This window comes from Pollicipes pollicipes, unplaced genomic scaffold (assembly GCF_011947565.3).
Source record: "Pollicipes pollicipes isolate AB1234 unplaced genomic scaffold, Ppol_2.1 Scaffold_4881;HRSCAF=5763_pilon_pilon_pilon, whole genome shotgun sequence".
Taxonomy (NCBI): Eukaryota; Metazoa; Arthropoda; class Thecostraca; order Pollicipedomorpha; family Pollicipedidae; genus Pollicipes; species Pollicipes pollicipes.
Genome location: NW_023596576.1, coordinates 1,294,316 through 1,316,878, shown reverse-complemented (window position 1 = coordinate 1,316,878; position 22,563 = coordinate 1,294,316). Strand labels below are relative to the sequence as shown.

General features: G+C 54.8%; 1 protein-coding gene and 1 pseudogene across 1 annotated transcript in view; one reads left to right on the top strand and one right to left on the bottom strand.

Annotated features, from left to right (window-relative positions):
* Positions 1 to 8,466, top strand: part of LOC119101717 (exostosin-3-like) — a 9,966-nt gene extending 1,500 nt beyond the window's left edge. The window contains 13 exon segments of the mRNA XM_037225133.1: positions 1,471 to 1,622; positions 3,387 to 3,523; positions 3,525 to 3,722; positions 3,909 to 4,049; positions 4,530 to 4,655; positions 5,275 to 5,338; positions 5,340 to 5,369; positions 5,822 to 5,947; positions 6,391 to 6,518; positions 6,948 to 7,072; positions 7,609 to 7,658; positions 7,660 to 7,758; positions 8,257 to 8,466. Of these exon segments, the coding sequence (XP_037081028.1) occupies positions 1,471 to 1,622; positions 3,387 to 3,523; positions 3,525 to 3,722; positions 3,909 to 4,049; positions 4,530 to 4,655; positions 5,275 to 5,338; positions 5,340 to 5,369; positions 5,822 to 5,947; positions 6,391 to 6,518; positions 6,948 to 7,072; positions 7,609 to 7,658; positions 7,660 to 7,758; positions 8,257 to 8,466 (1,586 nt within the window).
* Positions 8,467 to 9,084: 618 nt separating this feature from the next.
* Positions 9,085 to 20,131, bottom strand: LOC119101576 (serine incorporator 3-like; annotated as a pseudogene).
* Positions 20,132 to 22,563: the final 2,432 nt, after the last annotated feature.

Here is a 22,563-nt window from a genome sequence, read left to right as displayed (position 1 = left end):
GAAGCTTTCGCACGTCGCGGACATCGCCGTTTTGTTGAAGGCTCCTAAAAAGACAGCGATATAGAGGAGCTGAGTGCTAACGCGTGACATATTCAGGTACCGAGTAGCATAGCGCGCAATCCAGCCACGGAAACCTAAGATGAACTTGTCGACAACGTAACATCATTGCATCATTTCTCTTGCCCGCTGAGCGGTTGGCCTCTCGAATCGGATTGGATGCACGCCACTTTCTGCCACTTTGTCTCGTGTCTCAGACCAGCGTCCCAGTCCGTGTCGCACAAAGTTCGAGTGTCACTGGATCTGAGTCTGTTCCGACCTTGAGCCGCCGCTTAAGGACCCGCCCGCCAGCTGATCATGTTCGGCCGCGAGTTGGAGCATGACTCCACAGACTCGCCAAACAAGCGTTCCAGTCAGTCTTGTTTGTTAGGGCATGAGCGAGCACTGGCTGGTCGTTTGCTGTCCTACACTAGTCTGGTTGTGACGAACGATTTAAGGATTACCATTACCCGGCCACTAGTAACTCTTGCTGCAGAATCCCTCCACGTGGGTTTGAATGAGCCCGGTGAGCTTGTGAGCATTGTGTGTCTGGTAAGGCAAGACGTGCTGAACCACGTTTAGAAAATAATGGGCGAAATGCGCGCGGAGGAAAAGGCAGCTCACTCATGCCAGCCCTGAAACAGATGGCTGCTGTAATAATTTACTTGTCGGCGAGGGAGGTGGTTCCTATCGTTTCCGAGCGTCGCGTGCAGGTGATGACTGACGATCACAGAGAAAGGCACAGATCACATTGCAGTTGGTACGTCCTTGATACCCAATAAATAGCAACAAATTGCAGAGAAAGTTACATGAAATACACGGGGGCATAAGACTTAGAGAGTTTGAGTTAAAGACGTAGAGAGGTGCGAAAAGAAGATGCAAAATCCCCGAGTGCAAACGGAGGGGCCACAGTGCATTTGATTCCATGGCAGCATGTTTTGAGCGACTTTTGTGACGTTGCCTTGTGCAAATGCGCAGCGATCTCGTACTGCCGCGGTTGCCAAGAGCCAAGTTTTGGCTATTATGTGAAGTTTTGACAGATGAATATGGGCATCGTAAGATTAAGCGCTATACTCCGCGTGCCAATGTGGCTTCCCACAACAAAGGCGTGAAAAGCATTTGTAGCTCAGACGGCCGAAACAACAGAACATAATAATCATCCAAAAACAATGCTGGGAAAATGCGATGCGGAGCCTTGTGTAGCGACGCGGCCTGAGATGTCACTGCTCGCAAATACAGCAGCACATTGCGACAACTCTCATGCTGTCTTACGGTTGGCTACGATGCATGTCCGCTCATCTCAGACCGTAGAGAAACCTTGTCCTTGCCTCATGCTTTATTATTGAGCTGAAGCTGAGATTTTTACCAAATACACACCGCAATGACGTGAGTCGTTCTCTGCCATCGCCAACCGATACCTTTTATTTCCTGCAGACTCTGTCAGCAACGAACTGATGCAGCTGGAGGCGAAACGGAACAAGCTGCACCAGTCGATCGAGACATACAGCAGCCGGATAGACGAACTGAAGCAAAACCTGGCGCGTCTACAGCTCGAGTACGAGCGGCTCAAGTACAGTGTCGAGCAGGTACAGAAGTGACCGCAAGTCCAACCGGCAGCTGGCTTCATCTGCCGGCCCCAGTTCGGGCCTCTGGCGGTCGTCGACACGGGCCTTTGCGACGCGGAGACTGTGGTTTCCACGGCCGGTCATACCGTTCAGTCGGTTGGCTTCACCGTGGTCAGCTTGGATGTGGTCGATCCAGTTTCGGTGTATCGTTAGGATACCTTCCCTCAGCGTCGTGTTGGTACGACTTCCTTGCCTGCCAATTCCACGCCCGATGTGCAAGAGGAGAAGTTCAACAACAACTGGGGATGGCAGGTCTGGCTAAACAAGGCCGTCTCTATGCAACGTTTCTATATGGGGCGACGTAACGTGAGTTCAAGTTAACACACGCACCTTTTACTGCCAAGGTCAACGCGAAGCCATTTCTGGATTTACACCCATGATCCGTCATAGCTTTACCGGGACTTTCTTGTCTCGCCAAGTACCAGGATGCTATTGATCGAATGTGATAGCTCCACTGACCTTGCTCTGTGCGACTCCTATACGTGACGTGACGAGACTCTAGCCACCTCAGGTCCTCACCATTACAACGGACACCTACCGGTCCTTTTGGTTGCTGGTGTCCTGTGTCGTCGGTTTTGCTGTTTTCCGTCTCCCAGTCAGGTGCTGTTCGGTTGCCAACGGCTGTGTCGCCCGTGATAGCGCGCGCTATTATTCGCTGTGATGCGTGAAGGGTTGCTTGCTGGCCGTGTCCTGACGTGCTGTTGGAGCAGGGGGCTAGCAGCAGCAGTCGTTGCTCTACAATCTTATCAGTTCCTGCGAGGGCGTCACGCTGGTAAGGTACCGCTGCGTGCTATTGCCTGCTTCAATTGGCATGTTGTCGTCTCGACTTGCCGCGGGACTGTGCCTGTATAACGCGCTGTAGTCCGCTGTGTCCCCGTCCCCGTCCCCGTATGCCTGATGGGGGGGGGGGGGGGGTGAGGGGGCCAGGGCACGCACCCTTGACGCCGTGCCGCTCGTCGGCAGGCGCGCGCGACGCAGCGCGAGGCGGCCGAGCGGGACACGCCGCTGCTGGCGATTGCCGCGGCACGCTGCAGCCGGAGCTGGGTCCCCGCGCGCCGCTGCCGCCGCCGGCGGCCCGCCGACGCCCGCCACTGCTCGCTGGCCGACTGCTGGGACTACTCGCGCTGTCCACTCACTGGCGGCTTCACCTTCTTCCTGTACCGGCTGGAGGCGTCGGGCGACGCAGACGCCAGCCGGCTGCACGAAGCGCTACGCAGCAACGCGCAGTGGCGGCCGGAGGCCGGCGCGCGTCTGTGCGTTCGTGCTGGTGCTGGGTGGTGCGACGACGCCGGCCGAGCTGCGCCGCCAACTGGCCGCCGCGCCGCACTGGGCCGGCGACGGCCGCAATCACCTGCTGGTGGCGGTCGGCGCGGCGGCGGCCGACGCGCTCGACGCCGTCGACACGGGCCGCGCCGTGCTGGTGGCGCTCGGACGCCGGCGGCGGAGCCGCGGCCCGGCTTCGACTTGGTGCTGCCGAGCGTGGACGGGCCCGCTGCGTGACGTGGCCTGGCAGACGGCGCCGCCGCTCGTGCCGGCCCGGCGCGCCCTGCTCGTCACGTTCGAGGGCGAGCTGGCCGACGGCGAGGACGCGATGCGCGCCGCGGCGCTCACCAACGCGCTTCGGCCGCTTGGCACACGCGCACACGCACGACGCTGTGCACCTGGTGTCCACGTGCCCGCCGGCAGCGCCGGCGGCCGCCTGGCGGCCGTGGCTGGCGGCTCTGCGGCTCGGCCGAGCAGCGGGCCGCACGCCTCAGCAATGCCACGTTTGCGTTGCTGCCGGCGCCGGCTGGCGGCGGCGCGCGCCGACTGACCGAAGCGCTGCGCGCCGGCGCCGTACCCGTGCTGCTGGGCGAGTGGGCCGCTGCCGCTGGACGGACCGCTTGACTGGCGGCGCGCCGTACTGCGCGTGGCCGAGCCGCGTCTGCCCGAGCTGCACTACCTGCTGCGCACGCTCACCGACGCCGACATCCTCAGCTACCGGCGCAACGGCAGGGAGGTGAGCACGTGTTCCGGGCAGGGCGGCAGCCGGCGTGGAGGCCGCCGAACGTCGGTGTTGAGGTGAAGTAGATACCGCTATGGGCCAGTGTCCGCGGAGATTCTCCTGTCATCGCCATCACCTTGGCATTATATATGGCAGCGCTCGATGAGTCAACCTGCGTTTCACGTGCCTTTAGTACTGTGGCGTGCCGCTAATCGCGCGCGGGTCCTGTCGCCATTCCGATGTACGCCTCTCTCCGCGGCCAGTTCCTGGGAGCATTACCTGAGCTCGGCCAAGGCGGTGGCGGACGCGGTGCTGACGCAGTTCGCTGAGAGGCTGGAGCTGCCGCCGCCGCCCGCCCTCGGCGTCAAGGCTGGAAGCGCCTTCAACGACACGTTCCAGGTACGGTACGGACGGACACGCGTACGGTTGTATAGTGGAACGTTGTGGAAGAACACGGGGTCTTCTGTCTTAATTTCATTTCGCGTAGATTTCCACGTGCTTTAGCCTCACCCGACCAGTTGATATTGCGCTAGGTATAATACCAACTAACGACTAGGGCTGCCTATCCGGCTAGGCATGATACACTGGTTTATTATTATAGATGCCCATTGAGGCAGACGTTAGTTGAATGTAAAAGCACTCGTGGTTGCCGCTGGCTCGTGAATGGGATAACAGCCACTCGTGATGAATTGTGGACGTGGATTTGAGCAGCGCGTCGTCGCAGCCGCCGGTGTGCGGCTGCCCGTCCGTGCGCCCCCTGATGGCGGCGTGGCTTGTCCATATGATTTCCGTCCCCCGCCGTCGCTTCATCTCACCACCGCGCTGGCGCCGACCTTCCCCGAGCCGGCGTCCCGTGACCCGGCCCGCCTCCCGGCCCGTTTCAGCGGTTTGACCGTGGACGTTCAGCTCAGCAGCCTGGACCTGGACGAGTACCTGGGGCCGATCGAGTCGCCGCTGGCCTCGGACCGCTTCCAGCGCAACTTCACCACACCGCGGCTGGACACGTACGCGCGCTGGGAACCTGTTCCTGGCCGCCGCACCGACTGTACCCGGCCGTGCCGTACGGTGGACGTGCTGCCGGCCGAGGCCAAATTTGTAGGTGAGCCCGGCAGCGGCGGCGCGCGGCCCGTCGGTGGGGCCAAGGAAGCCGACGAGTGCTGGGCACTGGTGACATCGGGGAGCTGTGTTTTGGACCATGTGACGTCAGGTTGGGTGGTGTGGTGCTGCTCTCATTGCTGCGCTGAGGGCCGTTGGGATGTAAATGTTGTGGATGCTCTCAACGTTCAGTCCTGGTTTCGGCTTCGTTGTTTACTTCGCTTTTCGTCGGGGACCACCGGGAACAAGCTTGCATGCGGGAAGTTTTTATTTTTAGCTACCGGCCATGAACAGGTCAGATGTGAGCCACAAATGTTTGGCCACAGTCAGGCGCCAGTATTTGGGAGCCGCTACACCATTTAACGACCTTCACCGGCCCACTTCGCCCTGAGCGCGTGCGTGCGCGGACGAGACGTGAACGGAGCCACACCACGCCACATCGGTGGCCGGCGCTAGGAGAGGTGCTAAACAGGGTGGGCGGCGGCGCGCCGACAGGGCCCGCGGCTCGGCTTCCGGCCGGTGGCGTCCGGCGAGGGTGGCCAGCGGCAAGGAGTTCAGCGAGGCGCTCGGAGGCAACTCGCCGCACGAGCAGTTCACCCGTTGTCATGCTCACCTACCGACGAGAGCAGGTCAGTGGCGGTCAGGGCCGCCAGCGAGATCACGTCCTGCTGCCGGGGTGGTGGGAGAGCGCAAGGTGCAGTCAGCCGATGAATTCGCGCTGCAAGAACGAATATCGAAGTGAATTTTGCCCGCTCTCTGCCTTGGTTTATGTTGTTGGTCAGGTTTTGCTCGAGGATGCAGTACTGTACTGATTTACCTCGATGCCACGCTATGTCACGTCTCCGAAACCTGTGACTACTTTCCTCCAGTCACATCATAGTCCGACAGCTGGGCTGATGCTGCACCGTCGCTGGGGTGTGCGCGCGCTGCACACTGAGTTATGGACGGGCCGACTGGCGTGTCTTGGCCGCCTGTGACGCCGGGCGTCGCCGCCGCGGCAGACGCCGGTGCCCGGCCGCGACAGGCCGCCTCCCTGCGGCCGCCCCGCGGCTCACTGCGCGCCGGCGCCGTCTGTCGGCAGGTGCTGATGAGCGCTCTGGGCCACCTGTACGGCCTGCCTTACCTCAACAAGGTGGTGGTGGTGTGGAACGCCCCCGAGTCGCCGTCCGACACGCTCCAGTGGCCCAGCGTCGGCGTGCCCGTGGAGGTGGGTTACCCCGCCGCGGAAGGGGGAAGAGGCGGCCTGCGACGGGTCCGGACCTGGCAACGCCCCGTGCCATTCCCGTGATTGTGGGATGTCGGCGAAATTTGACATGTCTGAGCACGTGTAGCGAATGAATAATGTGTGCTCGGGTACTCTGCATGGAGCGTGGTACACGCAGTCATGTATGCAAACATGTATGCAACATGCAATAAGCAATAAATACGCAATAATTTCATGCATCACTGTGGTCATATTTTCTGTGGCGTCTGATTCGAACGTCTTGAACAAGGCATTTAATCGAATGGGACCATCCACCATTTATTACCTTGTATCCGTGTGTTATCACCATTTTTCTGATAGTTACATGTTTTACGGCTGAGCACGTGTGTTTACATTTGCATTCCCATTTACTACTGATGTCGTGCCACCGACATTGTTTCCAACAGGTGGTCACGGTTGGCAAGAACAGCCTAAACAACCGGTTCCTCCCATTCGAAAACATCGAGACGGATGCCATTTTATCAATCGACGACGACGCACACCTGCGTCACGACGAGATTGTGTTCGGATTCCGGTGGGTGCGCGGCGGCCGCTGTCATGGACGTTACGGCGTCTTCACGCTGGGTGACTGGTCTCACTTTGCTATTAGGGTCTTTCATAAAAAACCTGTACAGTTCGACGTGCATGTGGCTTATAAATTCGTTCATCCGGTTTCACGAATTGCTGGAGTCGGGGCCCTTGCATTGTGGTGTGAACGCCCGGGAATTAGAATAAGTGCTATCCATGCATTGGAGAAGTGTGTGACGATAGAACCAAGAATATCTTAAACTGGGACGTTTTGGTGTTATTGGTGCAATGTAACGTCCAAGAAGCCTGTCATTAATGGGCCGGTGTGCCCGGGTCGGACGCCCGGTCCGCCCAGGTGTCGGGACTGTGTGCCGCCTGGCGGTGTACTGACGTGGTGGCACCCTGTGCAAGCACTGACCTGCGCCGACGGCCGCAGGGTGTGGCGCGAGCAGCGGGACCGACTGGTCGGCTTCCCGGGGCGCTACAACGCCTGGGACACCAAGCACGGCGGCTGGCACTACAACTCCAACTACTCGTGCGAGCTCTCCATGGTGCTGACAGGTAGGAGTGGGTGGCGTCCTGTGTCGTTTGAGTGGTGCGGCTTGCTTCGGTGGTGTTGGCTCGCCGGCTCGCTCTTGTCGAGCCCACTGCCTCGCTCGTGTCGAGGTCGCTGCCTCGCTCGTGTCGAGGTCGCAGCCTCGCTCGTGTCGAGTTCGCTGCCTCGCTCGCGTCGAGTTCACTGCCTCGCTCGTGTCGAGTTCGCTGCCTCGCTCGTGTCGAGGTCGCTGCCTCGCTCGTGTCGAGTTCGCTGCCTCGCTCGTGTCGAGCTCGCTGCCTCGCTCGTGTCAGGCTCGCTGCCTCGCCCGTGTCAGGCTCGCCGCCTCGCCCGTGTCAAGCTCGCCGCCTCGCCCGTGTCAGGCTCGCCGCCTCGCCCGTGTCGAGCTCGCTGCCTCGCTCACCAGCCTCTGACTGCCCCCGGGCGTCTCTGCCTCCGCCCGAGCTGGCTCGAGCCGGCGGTGGTGTGCCGTGTGTTGCATGCGGCGGGCGTTCTCAGTGCCGCCGGCCGGAGATCGTTCTCACGGCGCGCTGCCCGGCAGGTGCGGCGTTTTTCCACAAGTACTACGCGCACATGTACTCTGAGTGGATGCCCCCAAGTGATCCGGGACAAGGTGGACGAGTACATGAACTGCGAGGATATCGCCATGAACTTCCTCATCTCGCACTTGACCCGGCAGCCGCCCGTCAAGGTGCGACGCGGCCCAGCTCATCACGCGCCACCGGCCAGGCGCGCTCGCACCGTGACGGGCTGCGCTTGATATGTGTGTTGGGAGGGAGCTCCACAGGGACTCCAAGCTGCGGATGGAAGTGTGCACCACGGACCTAGTAGGATGAGTACACTCAGTAAGACTCTAACGTTGCGATGTCATCTCATCCACTAGAAACTCCCCGACTACTGAATTCCTGGTCCCATGACTAGGTATGTCCAGGCCGTTTTACTTTGCGTTCAGTTGTGGACAGTTTGTCACATACGACCTGTGACGAGTTTTCACTTCGACTGCATTTCCACTAAGAATGGGAGCAAGATATCCCTTCCTGTCTGTCATCCGTTCCGGACTAGCGGCCGTGAGCCGTCTGTTTGACCACACCAATGTGCCACCAGGGCCGCATGCGCTCGGTACCTCTGGCTGTGACCTCCCATCGCCCCGTGGCGAGGCTGTGCCCTGAGCTCGGGTACGTTGTTTCAGGTGACCTCCCGCTGGACGTTCCGCTGTCCCGGCTGTCCAATGACGCTCTCCGAGGACGAGGAGCACTTCACCGAGCGCCACAAGTGTATCAACTTCTTCTCGCGCGTGTACGGCCACATGCCGCTGCTGAACACGCAGTTCCGCGTCGACTCGGTGCTCTTCAAGACGAGACTGCCGCCGGACAAGCAGAAGTGCTTCCGGTTCATCTAGCGACCCCGGTCGCGGTGTGCGGCCGGCAGTGGCCGTGCTCGGCGCGCGCCGCGGCGGCACTGATCGGCGCCGTCCGTCAGCCCGCGGCGCGTGGCGTTCGTCCGGCGCCGGCGCCGGTCCCGGCCCGCTGCTGGGCGGCGGCTCCGCGGGGCCCAGACGGATGGCGGGTAGCCGCATTACGCGCTCGAGCCCCGCCGGGAAGTGCAACCAACCAGCGGCCGGCGCCGCGGTCGTACACTCACGCTCGTGCAGAGCGCTGCAACTCATCATTATGCTTTATCAATGTGATAATGGGACTAACAGGAACGGTCGCCACCTGTTGCAACGCCTTCATGTGTTCTCGTGTAGCGTGTCTCCCGTTGTCTCGCGGTTCGGTGGCTTGTATAACGCTGTGCACACAAGTACGTTGCCATACGGGGTCATATGTCCGCTTCACTGTCACCGGGGGGCGCGCTGGCCACGCCACGCTGGTCATGTGTGGCGTGCTCTGATCGGACTCCGTGACGTCCGGATCGCTTCCCTCGAGCTTGCGTTAGCCGCTGGCACTCGACGCTACCGCCAGCAATCTCAACGGATGTTCGCGCTGTCGCCCCGGCGCGCTGCGCGCAATACGAATCAGAGATCAGACGCGTGTATTTGATGGCGGCTCGGCTCGGGCCCACCATGGCCCGTTCCTGTCGCGCGAGACCGCTGCCACGCGTCTCGCACCGCCTCTGATCGGGCCGCGATCGGACGGCGGGCCGCCACGCGCCGGTCAGCCCCCGGCCGTGTCATGTCACCACACAACCGGCACAAATGTCCGCCGTGTTTGACAGCACTATAAACCGCCCCTAAGGCGTGTCACATTTCGTCCGCGTTAAAACCGACAGCCAATCATTTGACGAGACCAGCATGAACACGCTTGATGTGGCGCGCCTGAGCCAATCACTTGACGAGACCAGCATGGACACGCTCAATGTGGCATCGCGCAAGCGCTGCGGCTTAAAACGAATATACGTAAGCAGATTTTCTACCATCTCATCACCATCATAAACAATTTACCGTAAGTGAGCGCACTTGTTGCGCGAACGTGACAAAACGAGTGGACTACAAGCACATTTGTTAAACACAACACCAAAAGCGACAAAGCCCGCCGCACCACTGCTAGTCGACCGTAAGCCAACGACGAAACCTGTCGTAAGCAGTCTACGCTACCAGCTGTGTGCAGTCGTGAGGCGGTTCTACATCTACATCTAAAATTTGCCGCTTTTCGGTCGTACTTCAAGGGCCGTGCGGTATGGCTCGCGCTTGGCAATACAACCGGGCAAACTGCAGATGGCTGTGGTGCCGGCGCTTGACAAGACAGCTCTCACATACGCGATTACCAGTCTATGTGTAAATGTCATCTCCAGTTCCCCCATCAACCGAACTCTCACTAGGAAGTTCATAGTTTATGTACAGAATCATCGGTTCCCCAAGGGGCTTCGATTTCGTACAACTGAGGAGGCCAAGCTCCCATCGGGCGAGGTCGTTCGCGAACTCTTGGTGCGACCGCAGGCGGCGCCTGGTGAGCAACCGCATTAACTGAAGTCCCTGTTGGTGAGGATGAGCGGCGCCACCAGCGACCAGGTGTACAGGGCCAGGCACATCCACGAGGACGCGATCTTCACCCACATGGAGGCCCGCGTTGTTGGATAGCGTGCGCAGATCTGAGTTGGGGCTGGAAGCGAGCGAGACCGCTGTCAGCGTACGCCTCTGATGCGCAGTACACAGCACACACAACACGAGAGAGGTGATGGTCTGGGCCATGGGACTGTGGTGAGGCGCATGGAAAGCAGACATTAAGCTTTGCTGGTCACACCTTGGATGGTACATAGCCCATACAAGGGCAGTTACCCCACTGAAATCAACACGAACATCTTACTACAGCTTCTGATTTATTTTCTTCATTAGTACTAAGAGTCTCGCAATTAAAAGTCGGAAACATACGGTGAGTAAAGTCGCACCCCTCAACGCACCCCTCAAACCAGAGCAAAAGGAGCAACATGGATACATATTGGAAATGAGGTCACAGCACCCCAATGCGCGACAGAGGCTACTCGATCACTGCACACAGCCCAGGCCCGAAGCCAAGAGGTCAAACCACAGCGTATGCTGAAGCCTACCTTCCCTCCGGTCTGCACAATGGGCCGCATGAAACACAAACAGCCATCATCACCAGAGCGACAGGACATGAGAACATGAGACACGCAGAGAGCTAGTCGGCATGAACTGGGGACGGCAACGTCGAACGGGACTACTCCCGGGAAATCAACCCGGCACCAATCCTCAATCCTGGGATGCCGGACATGTCGAAACGGCATCCCTGCACCTGGCATTGGGACGAAATTAAGTACGCATACTGAACATTCCTGTCACTTGGCAACTGTACCTAAGCCTTGCTTAAAATGGATCAACAAATTAAATCCACCAGCAGTAAGAGGTTGCATGTTTACAAATAGCCTCATATGTACCTTTAGACTATTACCACCACTCTTCATACGTTGAACGTTATAGGACTACGGGATATACAATTAGGAACGAATTGCGAGTCTCCATTTTCATGTTTTTCCTTCATTTGCTAAACTTCGTCAGCTTAGCATTGCACCCAAGCTGCTATAAGTTGACTGTCACCCTCATTGTGCACGGAACTTGCTGCTATTTGTTGTCCTAAAAGCCTATTTTCATAACCGCGCGCAGTGATTTCCTCCGACAAAATCACTCTTTTGAATGTGTTTTTTTGCGTCTATGACATGCCCGTCATACCTCTCGTTCCAACTTGTTACCCATATCCTATCATTGTCTCCTGTGCCCTACTGGGTGCAGGAGTGGAGCCACAGGTTGGCGAAGTTTGCTGCCGGCTGCTGGGACTGCGACTGAAAGACAGCAGGCTGATCCTCAGTCCCAGCATAAAAACGCAATTGGTAATGGCTTGTCGCCGCGCGGTACTCACGAGTGCCAGTTGGTAATGGCTTGTCGCCGCGCGTTACTCACGAGTACCAGTTGGTAATGGCTTGTCGACGCGCGGTACTCACAAGTACCAGTTGGTAATGGCTTGTCGCCGCGCGTTACTCACGAGTACCAGTTGGGAATGGCTTGTGGACACGCGTTACTCACGAGTACCAGTTGGTAATGGCTTGTCGACGCGCGGTACTCACAAGTACCAGTTGGTAATGGCTTGTCGCGCGCGTTACTCACGAGTACCAGTTGGTGATGGTTTGTGGCCGCGCGTTACTCACGAGTACCAGTTGGTGATGGCTTGTCGACGCGCGGTACTCACAAGTACCAGTTGGTAATGGCTTGTCGCCGCGCGTTACTCACGGGTACCAGTTGGTAATGGCTTGTGGACACGCGTTACTCACGAGTACCAATTGGTGATGGCTTGTCGACGCGCGGTACTCACAAGTACCAGTTGGTAACGGCTTGTCGCCGCGCGTTACTCACGAGTACCAGATGGTGATGGCTTGTGGCCGCGCGTTACTCACGAGTACCAGTTGGTGATGGCTTGTCGACGCGCGGGTACTCACAAGTACCAGTTGGTAATGGCTTGTCGCCGCGCGTTACTTACGAGTACCAGTTGGTGAGCGTCATCATGACGTAAAGCGTGGCCAACGCGAACATCAGGTGGAAGAAGGACCAGCTGTAGGCGACGCCCTCGTCCTCGTTATCCCACACTTGTGCCTCTGAGTCCTGCGTGGTGCCGCCTCCTGGAAGCAGCCGACCGTCCAAGGCGCGTCAGGACCCCGAGCTCCCGACCGCGGCCCGCCAGTCGCCGGCACCGATGCAGCCTGGACAGCCTGGTCAGCTGATCACGAACGCACAGAATAGGGCACTGATACTGTCTGGCCTTCACTGAAAGCTTCACGGAAACAGAGGACCGTGCGATAGCTTACGAGAATGGCGATCAATAACAATATCAGAACCGTTGATCTTCAGAGTCAGACGCAACCACTGGCTGACACAACACCTCCACCTCTGCAGAGCACACTGGAGACGGAAGGAATCGCAAGCACACGCCGCTAATCTTTTTTTCGCCGCGGATATAGGCCTTGTTACACAAGTAGCCGGACGGCAGAGATCCCGCACATGATGCCGCCGGGACCACGCACATCGGCTCACGCCACGCCGGGGCTGATACCTCTCGGCGAGTGGCGACAGTGGGCGCACCAAAACGGCGCGCACTGCACGAGTTATCTCTCATGGAAGTACGCCACAGGCACTGGACTGCGACGGTGACCGGGGACGGCCGCTCACGGCACGGGGGCTGCGCTCGGGTGGGGCTCAGTCATGGGACCGCCTTGGCTTGCCCTCCAAATTATTCACCAGACTTCTCTTGTCGGTCTTTCCGGCTAGAAAAATGAGTACAGCTCAAGATGGATATCAACCGAGTTGGGAAAAAACATTACCCAACTGGTCGAATACGTATAGCTTTCACTTGGAAAGTACGCCACAATACAGAAAGACGCTAGTTATGGCATATAACGTTGTGTGGACATTTATTACTGAAGATTTTAAGATTCTCGTGCGATTACAAATTAGTGTGAGTTTACGTGAGCAACATTGCCTATAATGAGTGTGCCTTTGGGTCGCAGCGGCAGCGCTCCTCTAACGCATGACGTATGCCCCGTCACCGACGACAGCGTGACAGCGGCGCATACGCAATAATAAAGCCGTTTTAAAAGCTTTTGCTTTAGCCACTACCAGAGCGCCCAAACTGGGCGACGAGAAGAGGATTCTGGTGACCAAGGACAACAGGCGTCCCACTGAAAGATCAACACATTGTAAGAATCCAGATCAAACACCACGGAGGAGTTCAACCACTGCTACGAACGCAGCCGCGTCGACACCCGAGCGGAACTGGATACGGGCCAGCCAGGACGGGGGCAGGACGCAGGCCTTGGACATCACCGGGTACACCCCGCGTCTGGCACCTCAGGCAGCTCAGCCACGGCAAGATCCCATCCCCAGCACCCAGACGCCACACTCAGACCCAGCCCGACTGGAGCCACGCCCCGCAGGACCGCCCACCGTCAGAAAACACGAGCGGCGGCGCCACAGGACTGCAGAAAGGGGTCACCGCTGACGGCCGTCCGGCCACCGCCGCTTGCGACGCTGAGCACTCACCGGAGCCGGACTCCTCCTTCAGAAGGATCTTGTCGGAGCCGGTCAGCCGGGCGTGCTGGGAGGAGCTGGCCGTGCTGCGGCAGGCAGGGCGGCCGGTCAGACGGCCGCGAGACACGCCGCTGCTGGCGCGCCGCGGCACGGCCCGACTGTGCTTACGAAAGTAATCTCACTCATGACATCTATCGACAATTAGTGGTGCATACGACGTTTTTACGGAGTCGTTGGATCTACACCTGTGGCAAACTTCAAACGTATCAGAAAAAACTTAACATTTAGGGATTTTTGGGCTCCAGCACCATTACAACACTGCGAAGTGTCAGGCTTACTGTAGGGCACCTGCGCCGTTGTAGCAAGCGCGCAGCGGACTGTCCAGTAGGCTGATCTCCTCGCCACATGAATGGCTCCCACGCCAGCACCCTCAGCCGTTTCACCACCAGCCTCCTCCACCTTAGACCCCGGCCCTGCTCCAGCCCTACAGAAATGCGGCAGCACCGCCGCCAGCCCGCGCCGGGGAGCCATGCCAGCCGGCTGCGGCGGCCTGCGCCTGCCCGCCGCCGGCGAGCCATGCCAGCCGACAGCCCAGGTCTGCCCGCCGCCGGGGAGCCATGCCAGCCGGCGGCCCTGAGCGTGCCCGCCGCCGGCGAGCCATGCCAGCCGCCAGCCCAGGTCTGCCCGCCGCCGGCTCACTCACCGCACACTGGAGTAGAGCACGCAGACGAACCAGACCACCAGACCGACGATCGACTCGGCGTCGAAGCTGGCGCCCTGATTGGCCGGTCCAGGAGTTGGGTTCGCACCAACCGCCGCCGCCGCCGTTGATGATGCCCGAGAAGTTGGGCTTGCAGGTGAGGTCTGCCGCCAGGGCACCGGCGTTACAGGGCAGACGGTGAGGACGACGGCTCGCGACGGCCGACCAGGCGGCCAGAACGGCACGCAGCGCGCGCTGCAGGGTTGGCCGTCGCCACGGCCAACAGCCGCCGAACTGGAGTTGAATTTTTCAGGTCAGGTACAGTCCACGTTGCGCCCAACTGGGTACTGTTCCCTACTGCCAAGGCACCCACCTGATGCTGCTCCTTACGACGTTGCAAAAAGCCTACGTCACATGTGCCCACGTCACAAGCACCTACGCCACAAGTGTGTGCGTCACACACGGGCGACTGTGCTCCGATGCGTAGGACCTATTGTGACGCACATACATGACGTCATAGGTTGCAACTTGTGGACGCCGTTCGGCACTGGGGAATGCGGCCCTGGTGTAACCAGTCCCAGCTTAAGCCCGCTCCGGTCGTGCCGGACGTGACGCACTGCGTGCCCCAGCCGGCGCTCCGACTCCCAGCTCTAGAGGCGCGGCCCACCGCCAGGCCGACGTTTCTGCACGGGCGTACACGTACCGGGCTGGTTGGCCATGGCGCTCCAGGTGAGGTACATGGTTGTAGAGGGTGACGGCGGCCGACTGCAGGCAGGCCCGAGTTCGGCTGCGCCTGCTGCACCTTAGGCAGCACTGACACCACCGACACCACCACGCACAGGATCAGGTTGACGCTGATGAAGAACTTGTGCGTGGCGCAGCCGTCCGGGCGCGTGTAGAAGGCGAAGAAGAGGCCAACGGCCGTGATGGCCAGCGCGTACTGCAGGAACGTGAAGAAGAGCAGCAGGCAGTACCAGGCCTTCGCGCCCGTCTCCTCGTACCGTTGACACCTGACGAGCGAGGAATGGGTCACACTCAGCCTGTCGGCGCCAGCGCACCAATACAAATGTTATCGACGTTGGGCAGCTGATTTGGTTTCGCAAACAACACGTCTGGGCTTTTTTCACTTCCGGCAGGACAACAAAACATGTTGCATATATATATATATATATATATATATATATATATATATATATATATATATGGAAATGTTACCACTTATCAGCTCGAACGCTAGAATAAGGCGAATTTCAAACGACTGTTTTGGCACTCGCGCAATGAAACGCATTTGAGGTTGTACTTCCTCGTGCTGTACAGAACCACAGTCAAGAAAATGATCACATATCTCAATGACTATCATTTACACACCTCTGCCATGCATCCAACCCCAACCAGGCACAAACCATGTTGTGGCGCAAAAGACCATGCATTTCGAAACACCCGCAGAAGGACGCCCATTCACGGACGTAGTACTGGTCCCATGTCATGTCGTTGTGTGTGCGTTAAGTGTGTGTCAAATGATGTCGTGTTCAGTTCCATGTTGTTCCACCTTTATAAATTTCACGACGCCCGCTCACCCAGTTTTCGGCCCAGCCGTGGGCGAAGTCGATGATGAGCACCAGCTGGATCAGAATAAACAGGAAGCCTCCGATCATGCCGAAGTACATCCACCAGACGAGACTACCAGCTGCCAAAAGGTGGTCACTCGTAAGTACTGTCGACCAGCAACTAGGATACCAAACGCCGCCGTCTGAGCGCGCGTCGGCGCATACTTAACATATAAACAAACAAAGCGTGGTGTATCCAACACCAGTCCACGGTACAATCGGGAAACTGTTCCGCAACTAAGAGATTGTCCATACCTGGCATGAAGAAAGCTCCAACCATGCCACCTATCAGCAGTAGGTATTTGATCGCCCAGAACCTGTGCAAAAGGACGTTAGTCAGCTTTTGTGCATCAACATGCAAGAACTTCAAAACGCAAGATCACGTATCTCACCATGCTGAAGCTCATTGGATTTGACGCTACCGCTGACACCAAGTTCAACAACACCCAAGAAAACCACTTTCGGTCCAACCAAACCCCTACAAAAACCGGAGACCGCCTTTAGGGCGGAGCCACGTCCAACGCCCACCCGTTCTGTATGCCAGCTCGGTGGTCTCTTGAGGACTTGACATTGATCATGATGAGCGCCATCATCAGAAAGAAGAGGGTGGTGATGAAGCAGACGCGGTAGACGGCCATGTAGCCTACGGCCGTGCTGCAGTCGAGATGTTCGCCGCAGAACGGCACCTGTCGGGGTCAGGGCCGGTCAGCCGGGACCCGCACCGCGCCGAGCCGGCCATCACCGGACGACGGCAGATCGACAGGCGTCCAGCTGCAACACCGCCAGTCGCACATCCACTCTGTTCACACAAATCCAGTCAGCGCAATCACACCGTAACCGAACCCTTATCTGAAGTTCAGTGTGCCCAGTACCACATTAACTTCAAGGTAGCACAGGGTCCCTGGCGGCGCGCCGGCGCTAGCGCCGGGCATGGCCAGGCGGCGGCGGCGGCGGCAGCGTACCTTCTGCAGCTTGTCCTGGAGGCCGGGCGCCAGCAGCACGCAGGAGAGCACGGTGACGGCCAGCAGCATGATGGCGTACATGATGCGCGAACTGGTGGAGTTGCGGCACGACGGACAAGCTGAGCAGCAGAGACTGCAGGCCGCCGAGCCGCAGCAGCAGGCCAGCTGGCGACGGAGCGCACAGACACGGTCACCGTGGCACTGCTGGCTCGTGTTTATGCGACCTGGCAGAATGTGGTGCAACACAGGGGACTTCAAAGGCACTTGATACTCCCGAGGAAGTGACTTTCACAACTGGCATGTTAGTTATGTTGCATTCTAAGCGTTTTGTTGGCTTAATCGTCCTGCAATTTACATGGAAATAGGTGTGAGCCTATGCAACATATAAAACCTATATGCACGAACAAAAACCTAATGAAAGTATTGGCAAAATACTATCCATCAGCTACCAGGCAGTTTCACCGATGCTATGCAAGCAACACCAGGATTTAAAGCATGCAAGAGGGTATAGGTGCAGACCTGTGAGGCTGTACAGATTCCGAGCACTGCTCCCATGGTGGCTTTGGTATTCAAACACCTACACCAGCTCTGGACCAGCTACCTGAATTCACCGTCCTCCACCAACGCCTTCTGCCTGAAATGCAAATTATTCAAGGTTATGAATATATATATGTATATATATATATATATATATATATATATATATATATATATATATATATAATATACCATCATCCAACTTGTGGCTAAGCAGATTGGGGATCATGCATGTCAGGAAAGTTGTGAACTTTGATTACTCATTTATACATCCGTGCCAGCTGGGCAAGCATTCCTTACAAATATAAATCTAGTCCCACAATTTTAATCAGAAAAGTTTTTGAGAATAGAGTTCACACTAAACAAAGTTTGGGCCCAGAGTGCTGATATGCCCATTCAAGTGTAAGATTCCCAGTTCCAACAAAATTTTGTCGTGTAAGCACTGTGTCCTACAATGCTCAGCATGGTATGCCTGCACTCTGACCCCATTTGAACCTCCACACCCACTGATCTCATTTGACCTGCATTTATGAGCAAACACATCATGTTGTCATCTCAGCAAACATTTTTAATGCTTTTGATTTGTAGAAAGTGGTTACATTTCATAATAAAAGATGCATAATTAGATCTGAGTAGCAAATAAAAGATTTCTGCAAAAATATATGTGTGAGATGGTAGTCTCAATAGCACAATGCATGACGCAGACATGCTATCCAACCAAACATTACAATTTTGTTACCTTAGCTCTCTTCAGCAATGTTACCTCCTATAGTCTCTGTCAGCACCTTTATTTATTGAAGTTTGCATCTGTCAGTGCAGTCAAGTGGAACATGTCAGTGTCCCATAGTATGCCCAGCCTTGCCTAAAACATTTTTGAAACATTTTAGCAGGTTATGACAACTACTTTTAGGCATATCTATACTGCAATAAGCCCAAGCAATATTTTGTGAGGTGTTACCAAAGATGTTAATTAAATTACACATATGCTTACCACACAAACAAATAGGAAAATATATTAGCATCAAACACATGCTTAAAATGCCTGTATTATTGTAAATACAATAGTAGTAATTTTCCTGATTTCTGTGGGTGATTTACACTGAAATGACCAGAGAAGTGTATGTAAATAGTGAGTTAATCCCAACCGTTATGCATAAATAAAATTTTCCTTGTAAGACTGTCAAAAATAGGTCCATTCAAAGAATTAAATAAATTGCAATCTGTGATTACCAAGAAAACTAGCATTGCTTTCACAGTGACTCAGAGCAAACAATGTGCACATTCTCTGTCAATGATGTGACTCATGGATGGCAAAGGACCACACAACACTTGGCACATTCCATAAACTTTCAATAAATAATAAGAACAAATATGTTACTGATGTTGGACTACTCCAGTGCAATCAATGCCTCTTTGCAGCTGGAATGCAGGCCCCCAATACATGACTCAAGCTTAGCCCAAAATTCAAGCAGCATTGCATGTGATGTGATGTGCAAACCCATATACATAAACCATATGACATATGTAGGCTATTGTTGACAAAGCAATTTATAAAAAAATAATTCAAGTTATAGGTGTGCCCAAGTTTTTGTAAAGGGCACCAACTCAGCCTAATCTTACACTCATAATGAACAAGTTGCACCACACATTCACAAATGCTTTCACCTCCAGAATTCAATGTTGTAAGAATACAGCCAAAACTATAACCTACATTGTAATGCTGTCAGTTTGCAACCAGCCTTTTTTCTTCTTCTTTTATAACTTTGATGCGAGCCCTTTTGAAGGGATGGATTTTCTGTGGATACAGTGCTCACGCTAAGCAGCGTGCTTGTTGCATGAGCTACTGACCCCCACCAATCCGACCCTTTCGCGCCCCACACCCAATCCAAGGCAACAGGCAGAATTTAGTGGCAAAAAGCTTAAACGTGCCACAACTGCTCGGCACCGGTCCGTTCCTGCCCTCTGACGTCAAACTGCCTTTAGCGCTAACCACTGCCACCGGCCCCCCCAGGCCATACCTGTCAAGGGCAAATACGCGAGACCATAAAGCGACCGAAACACCAGCCAGGGGTGGCGGTGGATCGGAAGGCAGGCGCTCTAACAAAACTGAGCACTGGGACAGACAAACAGCTTGATAGCAAAGTGATAACAACTTAAGTTGCTTTAGGAACATTATGATGACCTAATGCTGAAATTTGAAGAAAAAAACTTCATGTAAGCGGGACAAACATAGTTTGGGCAACAGGAAAGACATGGCTCCTTTTACCGCACCATGTCATGGTTGACAATTCGTACACCATATCCAGACACTCCAGTTAAATAAATCCAGTTCATCCTTCCAAATGAATCATTCAGAGCAGAAACATAATAACATTAAGTGTTGTCACTACGCTGATGGTCTTCAACCTCCGTAACAAACTTTACAGACGAACGTACTGGGCTGACTCATCATGCAGGAACCTAGTAACCATGGCACTGTCTTAACCACCAATTATGAACGGAAAAAATTTGATAATCAGTGTAACAGTATTCAGATTTGACAGGGTGTGGGAGAGGGAATGAAGATAATAAAATCTACGCGACTTCGCTGGCACCTAGATAACAAATATACGAATTTTCGAACACCCTCCCCTACACCCACCCGCATCAAACGGTGCACTCCTGCCCGAACCGTCTTTGCTTGCGCCAGTTTGCGTAGCAAATGCATGCGAGTCCCCAATCTGTAAAAAAACTTCATTTTTATTCATAACTGCCGAAAACTAGCACGTCCGCCAACACGCAGTACGTCAACACATCCTCGAGAATATTTAGTACGGATCTTGCTAAGAGGGGAACCGTGTTTAGTAACAACTGGAACTAAAAGTGATGGCGTTTAGTACGTATAGATACTAAACAGAGCAGCCCGGTAGGTGACCCAGGGCTGAACAGAGGAAATGGGATGTTTGGAGGTGAACGTTGTGAATTTGTTATCGTTCGATGAGAGAAGAAGACCTTCACCATTTTGGGATCTCAATTCCCATTTGATTGCGAGTTGCTCCTAGGATGTGGTAAAGTCGGTCGGTTGGTGGTTGGTGGTCAAGGGGGGGGGGGGGGCATCGCGAAAGCGGTTGGGAGACGTGCCCGGAGAAACTCTCGCGCGTACAGAAGAGTGTTTTCTGCTGGCTGAGTATGATATTGATTCATCCTGGATTACGGGGCCTTGGGAAATATATTGTCACTCGGGTAGTGCAAAGAATGGGATACTAATCTTGAGATGTGCTTATCATCCGACCTAGGTTTGAGCCCAATGTCTTGAGTCAGCTCCGGACTGGTTCACGGATTGTGGAATCTGATTCAGCTCGTGACTCAGCTGTTCTATTTTTCATTTGACTAAGTTCAGACTATATTTGCATTGAAGCATGACTTATGACTCGTGCAGGCTGTAAAACCAATTATTGGAGCTCTGGCTCATTTATATATGCATGTGTTATATATATATATATATTATATATATATATATATATTATATATATATATATATAATATATTGATTTAAATCAATACATCCTCTGGTCAGAGTGTACTTTCCTACCTAACGTTAGAAAAAAAATCATTGTTACACCATTCGTCGTGTTTAAGGCAGAATATATCGTAAATAATCACAAAAGAGATTCATGCCCTTACCTTCAAATTTTTTCAGTACGTTGTATTCATGATATCAAAAAATCAAATCGTCTAAGAAAAATTCAAACACTATGCTTATCCCGAGCAACTTCGCCCAGCATTGATGTGCCATATGACATGCTCACCACGACGTTACAGGCAGTACAGATTACCTTAGAAATCATCGAAGTCTTCAGTGACCTCAACTCATTTGAAACCAGTATTTGCAAACCAATATCAGTGCTAGTATGCCACAATATTGCCCGTAGAACTGCGTGACTATGTGAAACGAACAAACGTATCCTTGTCCGTTAGGATCATACCAGAAAACTATAATTTTGAAACGTCATGTCAGTTCAGGGTAAGGTCCATGTCAGTGCAGGCTAAGGTCATGTCATTCAGACGAGGGTCATATCAGTTCAGGATAAGGTCATGTCAGGCCAGGTCAGTTTATTTGATGGGGTTGTTCTGCTTCTTTCTCCGGCCACGTGTGATGAATTTGGGGTTATATTTGATTTAGTTATTACTTTTGTTTCCTCCTATTTATCTTAAACGGGTGTACCAAAGCCTTAAGCTCAACACGAATTTCGCCTCTGTGACGTCTAATGGCAACCTAAGGTAGGGAGTCTTGTGTGGTGTTGAACGGCTCTGGCTGGAGGACAAGACAAACCGTGGTCGAGAATCCTCTGTTTGTCACGACGGTACAAGCTGCACATTTGTTTCATCACCCCAATATTTATAGCAAGTGAGAAAGAATGTGGATTATCAAAACCTTTTCTGTCGTGTGTCATGGACGGCCTAAGGTGGCCCAGTCATCTGTTTAGAAATCATTTTGAGGTGTGAAATGATTTATGGTGTAGACAGTGCAAGTAATCTCCCTGGTTTAACTAAAAATGAACTCAAGTTTACCATGGCATCGTCTGTCGAGCGTGCTGTTCTGTTAGGGCTCCCTGTTTTCACCTCTTAGAATGTCAGATGCAATTTGAATGTTTTTTCAGGTGCACGGGCCCTTCCGTTCACGGGCTCCGTCCGTGCCGGCTCTGTCGTGCCTACAGATCCGGCGCGGTGTCGTCAGTTCCAACCATCATGTCACCAGCTTCCGACGTAGTTTCACCGTCTTCGGCACATCATCGTCACTTTCGTGGTACACGATTAAGGCTGCATAAATCTTGCCAATCATGACTTAACAAATCTTATAATTCCTTACGGTCTACGAATTCCAAAGTCTAGTTTGCGCGGCCCACACGCACAGCGGGACGAGGTGTAGCAGGTGCCGCCTCTTTCGGAAAACTAACTGATCTCAAACTGGGGCACACCGCTGGGTAACCAGCGTTGATGCTCTGCGGCCAAGTCATTGTGACCGGACTGACTCCGATGCGTGGCATCAAAACCCGCCCAGAGCATCACCTGTGCTATGGAACGCCTGTTTATCTCAGGTGCGATGCTGGGAGCTTTGGCGTGGCATAGCGATCTCTTCCGCCAGGTCAAGTTTGTTGGCATGTTTCGTGTTCATAAAATG